This window comes from Eucalyptus grandis, chromosome 2, assembly GCF_016545825.1.
Source record: "Eucalyptus grandis isolate ANBG69807.140 chromosome 2, ASM1654582v1, whole genome shotgun sequence".
Taxonomy (NCBI): Eukaryota; Viridiplantae; Streptophyta; class Magnoliopsida; order Myrtales; family Myrtaceae; genus Eucalyptus; species Eucalyptus grandis.
Genome location: NC_052613.1, coordinates 25961584 through 25972064, shown reverse-complemented (window position 1 = coordinate 25972064; position 10481 = coordinate 25961584). Strand labels below are relative to the sequence as shown.

Below are 10481 nucleotides of genomic sequence, written 5' to 3'. Positions count from 1 at the left end.
ATGGTGGCTACTATTGTTATAGTCATGAGCTTCGCCATCTTCCTAAGCATCGTTTATGCTGATCTCGACATGCTCCAAGATGTCTGTGTCGCTGATCTCGCTTCCAGTAAGAGCATATAAGCTTGTCTATGTGTGTTTCTTATAATCTTCTTCTTAACTACCCACGACTCCAGACGAGAATCGATAAACCCTAGATATTAAGGGTATGTTTAGTAACATTTATGTTCTAGGGAATAATTTTTTTAGAAATATTTTTTTTCTATTTTTATTCCCTAAAACAATTTCTAAATAAAATAACGTGTTTGGTAATTATACAAATTTTTTATTCCTAGAATAAAAAAAAAAGAATATGAATGCGTTTGGTGCGACCTATAAATTTTTTCATGTCATAGAATTACTTTTAATATTTAAATACTTTTTTCTTTTCTTTTTTCCTCTCTTCTTTCTCCTCCTCTAGTCAACGGCCAACAGCAGTGGCTGGCGATTGATGATGGTGGCAGTGACGAGTCTCCACCCATTGATTAGAAAAGCAAGAAGAAAAAAAGGAAAAAAAAAGTAAAATGACTTATTTCTAGAAATTATTCTCGAGATCAAGAAACTGTTTTTTTTCTATTTCTTGTTTCTGTTCCAAATCTATTCACTGACCACTTTTCCATTCTGCAGAATAGAAAAATTAATTAACGTTATCAAATGGATTTCTATTCTTTTTTATTCTTGGGAATAGAAGAACAAAAATATAGAAAAGCTGGAGTGTTACCATGCAGACCCTAATTCTATCATGTACAAGGCTTGTTTTCTCTTTTACTTCTCCATGACGGGAACTTTATATCCGTACTCTTTATAGTTTCATTAGCCAAACTATTTCTAAATATAATATAGGGCTCATAAGTTTCTCTCACAGAACAAATAATATGCATGTTTAAGGCATTGTATGATTTATAGTATTGTGATGAACATAAGTGAAAGTCAATGGATTCCCTTACAAAGTGGCTTTCAACGAAATGGACTTCTTCTACAATGGGCTGGCCAAACCCGGACTCCCCAACAACACCTTAGGCTCTTTGGTGACAAGGACCAATGTAAAAAAGATCCCAGGCCTCAACACCCTCGACCTGTCCTTGGCTCATGGCGACTTTGCTCCTTTCGGCCTCATCGCACCCCACACCCACCCACGAGCCACCGAGATAGTGTTCGTGCTCTATGGGGAGCTATATGCCAGATTCATAACCACTACTAACGTCCTCGTTGCTAAGACCATCAAGGCGGGCAAGATCTTTGTGTTCTTTAGAGTGTTTGGTCCACTTCCAAATGAACGTCCAAAACACAGCCAATTGCCAGGGGCCCCAGTCATCGTGATTACACTGTTCGCGGTTGAGCCCACGATGCCGAATGATGTGTTGGCCAAGGCGTTACAAATTGATGCTAAGGAGGTCGAGATGATCAAGGCTAAGCTTGTCCCCAAGAGCTAGTCTCCTTGTAAAACTACAATGCTTCAATTCAAGTTTGATTTGGCCCTCAAATAGAATCAAGTTTGACATTGCAATCTCCATTCTACTCCTCTGAGAATTATTATCTTTGTTGGTCACAAAAACCCCATGTTTGTAATCTTTATGTACCCTTTTTATCGAATAAAGACGTTTTCATACACCAAAAATGTTGGAAGATATTACCACTTTGTGCTACTGAAGTCAACTTTAGGGCTTCCTTTGAAAATTTTTGTATGATCTATCTAATACATTAATAAATTACCTATTCCAACCTGTCTAACTGATCAAACAAAATAAACCTTTTTGCTCTCCATCCTGTCCTCGAACAAGATCTAGGGAATTACCAAACTTAAATAAGTTGTGTATACGGAAAGATGCAACTTTGATGAGGCATAAACAAATGATCATCATGGCAAATCACGATAAAAAAACCCCAAACTAGTGCACCTTTAACAAATTTACCCTCCGTTAGTTTCCGTTAAATTTTACTATTAAATTACTGAGTCGGATGATGCATGATAGTTGATCGATGTACTAGTTTGAGATTTTACTCTCTATTTGTCACAGTTATACTAGTTTTGCGATTTTTTGTGATATTAATCCAATTTAACTAATGGTATATTTGTCATAAATATACTGGTTGGGGATTTGTGGTGGTCAAAAAATTAGTTTATGGGTAAATTTATCACAGGTATACTAATTTGGGTTTTTCATGATCAAAAAATTAATTAGGGATAAGTTTATCATAGATATACTAGTTTGGAGTTTTTCGTAGTATTAACCCATAATATAAATATTTTTGTTTTGACCACACAACTTACTAACCAACACTGCTAGGTCAAACCACCTAACACGATTGTTGATTATATATTACCACATGAATATTATTTATGTGTGGGTTATTTTATTAATTAAATAAATTTCACTTTATCGATAAAGACATTCACTTAATTTTAAAGAGAAAACAATAGTATAAAAATATATCTTAGTCTATTTGCAAGTTAGGTCATGTTAATGTCCAAGTTTAATTCATTTGTTTCTAAAAAAGGGAAAATTAAAAAAAAAAATTATATAGTTTATATAATAGGGTTAGTTTATGGTTAATCCTAATTCATGTTATTAGAATTGCATATAGGTCATATTTAAATTATTAATATAGCTTGCATGTCATTTAAAATTCATATAGTCATAGTACTTAAATTAATTAATGTCCCAAAAAAAAATTAATTGTCATTGCATTTAGAAACCATGTTCAGGTCATGCACTCATTATATTTGTTTGGTTCCTAGTTAACATCATTGCAGAGTACTTGATGTGTTGGACGATAAAAGAAGCTTTTGCTTTTAATTTGCTTAGCCCATCAAATTCGTTCTCTCTGAGTAATCTATTTTTAAATTTGATTATTAAGTATTACATTACTTGTCAGCACACCCGCATGATTACCCATCGCTTGTTACTGGTTTAGAATTAAAAATAGACAAGATTGCTTGCAAAATATTTTTGAAATAAAGAGGAAAAGGTACCAAAGTGACATTAGATTCATTTAGTGTAATAAAGTTTCTGTATCCACGAAATCTAATACATAAAGATTTTACTTCGGTTTCTAATTAATCTGTATTAGATTAGTGGCAACTCCTATATGAATTAAATCGCATGCTTAAATAATTAAATTAAAATTCTAAAGTTATGATTGGTATGGCTTAAGAAGTTCACGTTAAGTATTTGCTTAGTAATTTATTAACTTTCCTTCAGTGGTTGACCTCTACAGAAGGTCGCGACAGCTGTTTCTTGTGCAACGGAGGAGGCTGCTGGCTAGGCAGTGACGATTTGGCTGTGGTGGTGGTGGTGGTGATGGCTATGGAACGAGAGAGGATATGCGCTTTTCCACGTACTTTATTCGTGTGATGCTATGACGATTTGGCTGTGGTCGTGGTGGTGATGGCTATGGAACGAGAGAGAATATGTGCTTTTCCACGTACTTTATTCGTGTGAATAACATTTAATAATAACATTCTTTACAAAGGCAACAAACAAACTGAGGAAATTATGATATTTCTTCCAACTAAGGATGAATTTTCAAACAGAACCCTATAATACCAGATGGTATATTGCTAGCTGTACCATGAGAATGAAAGTACGTAGACTGATATCGTAACTTGTCTACAATATTAATCTAAGGGCGCGTTTGGTAACGATTCTCCTGTTCGGGAGTTGATTCGATCGAATTGATTCTTTTTATTCTATTCCCGGGAGGCGATTCGATCGAATTGATTCTTTTGATTCTATTCCCGGGAAGCGATTCTAAGCATTTTAAGCCGTTTGGTAATTGTCCAAAATTTTGATTGGAATAGAATTGCGTTTGGTACCGTGTTCATTAATTCATTTCCAAATCAATTTCTTTTAATTTTTAAATAATTTTTTACTTTTTTCCTTTGTTTTCTTTTCATTTTTCATTTTTTTCTTTTCATTTTCCTTTTTTTTTCTTTTCTTTTTTTTTTTTTTTCCTTTTTCTTTTCTTTTTCTCATCTTCTTCTTCTTCTTCGGCGGCGACCTCACCGGAGCGACGCCGGCCCTCGGCGAGGGCGGGCCCTCGTCGGCCGGGCCTCGCCGGCGGCGGGCGAGGCTCGCCTAGCCCCGCCGAGGCTCGGCCGAGCCAGATCTGGCGAGGCCGAGCCCCACGGTGGCCGGGCCGACCTCGTCGGGGCGGGCGAGGCTGCCAGGAGCCACGGCGGGCGGGCGAGCCTCGCCCGGCCACCGGTGGGGGCTGGCGAGCCTCGCCCGGCCACCGGTGGGCAAGGCGTCGCGAGGCTCGCCCAACCCCTGCCCGATCCGGCGAGGCGGGCCTCGCTCGGCCGGCGAGGCCTCGCCCGGCCGGCGAGGCCGCGGCCACCGGCGAGGCTCGGCCTCGCCCGGATCTGGGAGGCCGAGCCTCGCCGGTGGTGGGCAAGCCTTCGGCGAGCTCGCCGGTGGGTGGGCTTGCCTCCGGCGAGCTCGCCGGACCTCGCCCAGTGCAGCGAGCCTCCGTGAGCTCGCCGGGCCGGCGGTGGCGCGGCCCAGCGGCCGGAGGTGGCGGCGGCCGGCGCGGCGGCCGGAGGTGGCGGGCGGTGGCGGGCGATGGTGGATGGCGGTCGCGAGATGGCCGAAGGGAAGAAGAAAATTTATTGATTTTGATTCTCAAATTCGTTCCGGAACATGAATCAACTTTTTTTTTATTCTTGATTCTATTCCCAATCTGTTTCCCGGGGAACAAATGGAACAAAAAATTTACCAAACGCGATTCTAGGCCGCGATTCCGGGAACAAAGAATCGAATTTGGCACTTGTTGGGATGGTTACCAAACAGGCCCTAAGGGTATGTTCATTTCACAAAAAATGAGTGATTTGGAAAATATTTTTCAAAAAATGATTGCTTATATCATTTTAAAAATAAATGAATGGAATATTTTTGTCATCTCCTATGGAATAATTTAGTTAGGCATAGATTGTTGTTGATAATGAAAATATTTTATATTCTAAACTATATAAATAATCATTTTTTGGAATGTTTTCCAAATGATTCATTTTTCACAAACCAAATACACCCTAAGATTCACCAAGCTAGCTCAGCAATAGTTGTAATAAGTTCGTAAATATTATTTCAACATCAGCTTGAATTTAAATCCATTTACCATATTACGTAACATGATTTTATTGAATACACAAAGAAGAAGTTACCTGATATATAGTTTATTTATAAATTGCCATTCTATAATCGCATTGTGTAATATCTTAATTTAAATAAAAATTATTTTATCCTAATATTATTACTAGTAAGCGCATCGCATGCAAGCCTTGGCCATTCCTCTAAAATAGAACGAGATTTAATTTATTGATCCAAAATGTTGTATCTAGGATCTCGTAGATGGTGGTGTGTTAGCTTCAACTTCAATCAAGTTTGCTTGTGAACTCTCACGACCGTGTGAATATAATTTGCGCATGCTTATCTTTAATTTGTACGTACACATGAATGGTGAAATGACACATTCATCAAAGTATTTTTTTTCTTTCTTTAAGGAAAAACACCTCCAATGCAATTTTGTATGGAAAATCTACAATTTTTTTAATATATAGATTGTGTAAAATAAACCTTTTTTGCAAGTTATTTTCGGAAAGAAAAACTGTTTATTTAAGAGACATACGTACTTGGATATAGTTCTACCATAATTTTTTCTAGGCAATCTAATATTATAACCAAATAACGTACTTCTCACTCCCACACATCTTCCTAAACCTAAGACTCCTCATCCGTTGATGTGTGAATGTGGAACAATGCCAAGCACACAATGCCAAGCGCGAGATGATGCTGGAAATTGCAAGTCAATGTAGACGATCCGCGAAAGATTAACTTTTATTTTCCCAATACATATCATCCTTAAAATCATTAAGAGAGGGAACCTTACTTAGTAACTTCTATGGACATTAAATTTGCAGATGGGAATCTGAATATTTTGCCCATGAAGTTAACACACACTTGCATGGAGAGAGAGAGAGAGTATTGCGGGAGAGAAACTCATTTTTCATAAAACCACAAGAATCGGAATGCCTATTATGCCTTGAGAATAAATCCAACTTTAGTTGCTTGGTTTGATTTTTCCCGCCAAGTTGTTCAAAGAAAAAAAAAATTTAAGGAAATTATTTTTCGACTTTCTAGTGTTTAGATGATAGAAAGCTATTGATAAAAAAATGTTTTCATGTACTGAAAATAACAAATTTAGACAGAGGGAAAACGGCTTCGCTTTCTAGCAAGAAGGAAATTAGTTTTCTTAAACTACCAAACAAATAAAAACTAATATTTTGCTCATTGTCAAAAAATATTTTCCTTTATTATTAACTTTTATATGAAACAAATGCTATGTTAGATATGTCTCAAGTTTGAGTTCGAAAATGACAGTTTCCTAATTCAAGTAGGTTTTCTATTTTAAATACATTTCCTAATTGAATGGTTTTCGTAGTTGGAGAAGGTTTCCTAAAAAGAGGTTTTCTACTTTGGATTTGATTCTTACCTATATATAAGTAGTTGAGACAAAAAGAGTAAGCTTTTCAGAGCCTCCTTTTGTAATCTTTGATTTATATAATGGATTTTACTTCTCCTCTCCTTGTGGTTTTTCCCGCAAGGGTTTGCACATAAAATATGGCATTCTTTTATTCTTCTCAATTTAAATTTCATTATAGTTTCCACATTAGCCATAAGAATATGGTATCATAGCCTTAGGTTTTTTTTTTCTCGGTCTTCTAATTATGACTTCAAGTTCAACAACGAGATTTGATATTGAGGAGAGAGAGAGAAGGGGGAAGGGATGTAGTGCATGGCTGACAAGGTGGGTGTGGCCAACTTTCTCCACTCTCTCAATTTCTCTGTGATCCACAATTGTTAGATGGGTAGTAGAGACTTTTTTCACTTGTAAAAACTTCCAAATCCAAAGAATAGTACATTTTATCCTTAATATAGTGCACGTTTTGACTTTTTGAAGTGAAAGTACAAATAACTTGGAAATAAAATGATTGTGCGAGAAAAATCATTAAATGATTATTTTTTATTTTTTTTGTCAGTTCTACTCTATTCCTACACTATACTCACTCGGACTTTTACACTTTTTCTTTGCGGGCGTGGGAGTCGAAAACCCACCTCGAAACTTACGTGTCCCCCATCCCATCCTCCTGAAGGTGGGGATTTGAACCCTTTACCTCCCCTTTCCATATTGGAAGAGTGGCCACTAAGGCGAATTCCAGTGGTTTGATTATTTTTTACTTAGTCCCCACTTAATTTTTTTATCTTGTTTCTTCTTTGTATTTTGGTTGAGAGTTGGTAGATGACTTTTCTTGGTAGCTTTTATCTTTTTCTTTTTGTTGATTGATAGGCCCAATTCATCTTTGTATTTTCTCATTGATTGTGACATGGAGTGGTAGGCCCATCGAATATTTTCTCTATCCTCTCCCCCTTTTTCGCAACAAATTTTAAATCATATGTTTACCTCAACAAAAACTTTATCATCTTCAACCTTTCTCATTTTCTTGAACTTTATGCTCTCTAACTCTAATCGAGGTTTACCAAGTCTCCATCCACTTCTTCCAAAGGTGAATTCTCTTCCTCCTTCAACCCTTTTGTCTCGTCTTGAGAAACATGAAGACAACGACAATTTTCTTCTTTCATTGTTGAATCACCATGAGTTGGCGTTAGAACAAATTATCTTGAGCTGATGCCATAAGCCACACATCCCTGAACCTCTTGAATGTTGCTTCCCACAACACAGTAGAGAGCAGCTCCTATTCCAGTAAGAGCACGTCATCAAATACGTTTGGACTTCGTTGTCACAGTGAAGTGATTGGAAGAAAGAAAATGACGTCCTCTAACCAATAACATCAGAGGTTCTCTTTTAAATATTTGAAATGTTTTGAACTATGATTAACTTTGGAAATAGTACTGGGGAGGGTGTAATTAATGAAAACTGAGAGAAAGAGAGAGGGGGATAGGGGGTGTAGTGCAGGGGTAACAAGATAAGTGCGGTCATGTATCTGCAAAAGCTCTCTCCACTCTCTCAATCTCTATGTGGTCCAAAATTGCTAGATGGGCAACACAGACTCTTGTACTTGTGAAAACTTTCGGATCCAAGAAATAGTACTTTTCATCCTTAATATAGGGCATGTTTTGACTTTTTGAAGTGAAAGGAAAAATGACATTAAAATAAAGTGATTGTGTGAGGAAAAGCATGATATGATTCCTTTTGAATTAATCCGCACTTATTTTTTTCATCATCTTCCTTCTTTGTAATCTGAGTGAGAGTTGATAGATGAGTTTTCTAGGTAGTTTTTGTCCTTTTTTTTTTTATAGGTCAAATTCACATTTGTATCTTGCGATCCGTTGATTGTGACATGGAGTAGCGGGCTCACCCAATATTTTCTTTATTTTCTCCCCTCTTTGCAACAAATTCCAGTTCACATTTTTGCTTCAATAGAAACTTTATCGTCTTCAACCGTCCTTTTCTTAAACTTTATGCTCTCAAACTCTAACTGAGGTTTATCATGTCTTCTTCCACTTCTTCCAAAGGTGAATCATTTTTCCTACTCTCATTCTTCCTTTTTGTCTCGTCTTGAGAAATATGAAGACAACAGTAATTTTCTTCTTTCGCCATTTAATCGCCATGCATCAGTGCCATAAGAGATTATCTTGGGCCCCTATTTCCTTAAGCCGCACATCCCTGAACTTATTGGATTTTGCTTCCCACTGAGTAGTAGAGAGCAACTCCCATTCTAGAAGGATCATACTATCAAATACGTTTGTACTTCGCCATCATAGCCAAATGTTAGGAAGAAAGAAAATGGTGCCCTTTGACAGATGACAACAAAAGTGTCTCTTTTAAATATTTGAAATGTTGTGAGCAATGATTACCTTTGGGAATAGTACTGAGAAGGATGCGATTAATGAAGAGAGAAGGGGAAGGGCGTAGTGCAGGGCCGACAAGGTGGGTGTCCATACGTAGCTGCGAAAGCTCTCTCTGTTCTCTCACTCTCTCTGTCGTCCAAAATTGCTAGATGGGCAGCACAGATTCTTTCACTTGTAAAAATTTCTGGATCCAAATAATAGTACGTTTTATCCTCAATATAGTGGGCGTTTTAACTTTTTGAAGTAAAAGGACAAATGACTTGGAAATAAAGTAATTGTGCGAGAAAAAGCATCAAATAATTCTTTTTGACTTAGTCCACATCCACACTTATTTTATTCACCTTCTTTCTTCTTTGTATTTTGTGAGTTTTCTTGGAAGTTTTTGTCTTTTTTGGCTGTTTGATAAACCTAATTCACTTCGTATTTTATCATCCATTGATTGTGACGTGGAGTGATAGCCCACCCAATATTTTCTCTATTTTTTTCTCCATTTTCGCAACAAATTCCAATTAACATTTTTACTTTGACAGAAACTTTATCATCTTTTAACTTTTCTCCTTTTTTCGAACTTTATGCTCTCTAACTCTAACCAAGATTTACCATGTCTCCTTCTACTTCTTCCAAAGATGAATCCTCTTCCTACTCTCCTTCAACCTTTTTTTTTTTTTTTTTTAATCTTGTCTCAAGAAATATGAAAACAATGACAATTTTCTTCTTTTGCCATTGAATCGCCATGAGTTGGTGCCAAAACAGGTTATCTTAGGTCTCAATTTCTTTAAGCCACACATCTCTAAACATCTTGAATATTGCTTCTTATGGCATAGTGGAGAGCAACTCCCATTCCAGAAAGAACGTATCATTGAATACGTTTGGACTGTCACAGCAAAGTTATTGAAAGAAAGAAAGTGGTGCCAATGACATTAAAGTTGTCTCTTTTAAATGTTTGAAATGTTTTAAACGATGATTACCTTTGGAAATAGTACCGGGGATAGTGCAATTAATGAAGAGTGAGAGAGATAGAGAGAGGGGGGAAGGGTTGTTGTGCAAGGCTGAGTCTGCGAAAGCTCTCTCCGCTCTTTTAATCTCTGTGGTCCAAAATTGCTAGATGGGTAGCACAAACTCTTCCACTCGTAATAACTTTCAAATCCAAAGAATAGTACATTGTATCTTTTAGTGTACGTTTTGCCTTTTTGAAGTGAAAGTACAAATGACTCAGAAATAGGTGATTGTGTGAGAAAAAGCATGAAATGATACTTTTTGACTTAATTTGCATTTATTTTTTTCATCTTCTTTCTTCTTTGTATTTTGGTTGCGAATTGGTAAAACACCAACTTTAAGTATTATCTCAAATCTAGCCCAAACTATATTTTGTCTAAAAAAAAGCCAAACTTTTAGTAACATCCCAAATCTGGCCTCCGTTAACCATCCTTCCATAGTCACCATTAATGCCTTTCTCTTCTTCCTTCTGCTCATCAAGTCTCTCTCTCTCTCTCTCTCTCTCTCTCTCTTTGACATCCTCCGGCTAGAGTCACCGCCAAGCTTGACATCCACGTGTCCGCTGCCGATGCCCATCCA

General features: G+C 37.2%; 1 protein-coding gene across 1 annotated transcript; it reads left to right on the top strand.

Annotated features, from left to right (window-relative positions):
* LOC104434792 (germin-like protein subfamily 2 member 2) lies at positions 1–1469 on the top strand. The gene is made up of 2 exons (XM_010047657.2): positions 1–106; positions 961–1469. The coding sequence occupies exons 1-2, from the start codon at positions 1–3 to the stop codon at positions 1467–1469; spliced, it is 615 nt and encodes a 204-aa protein (XP_010045959.2).
* Positions 1470–10481: the final 9012 nt, after the last annotated feature.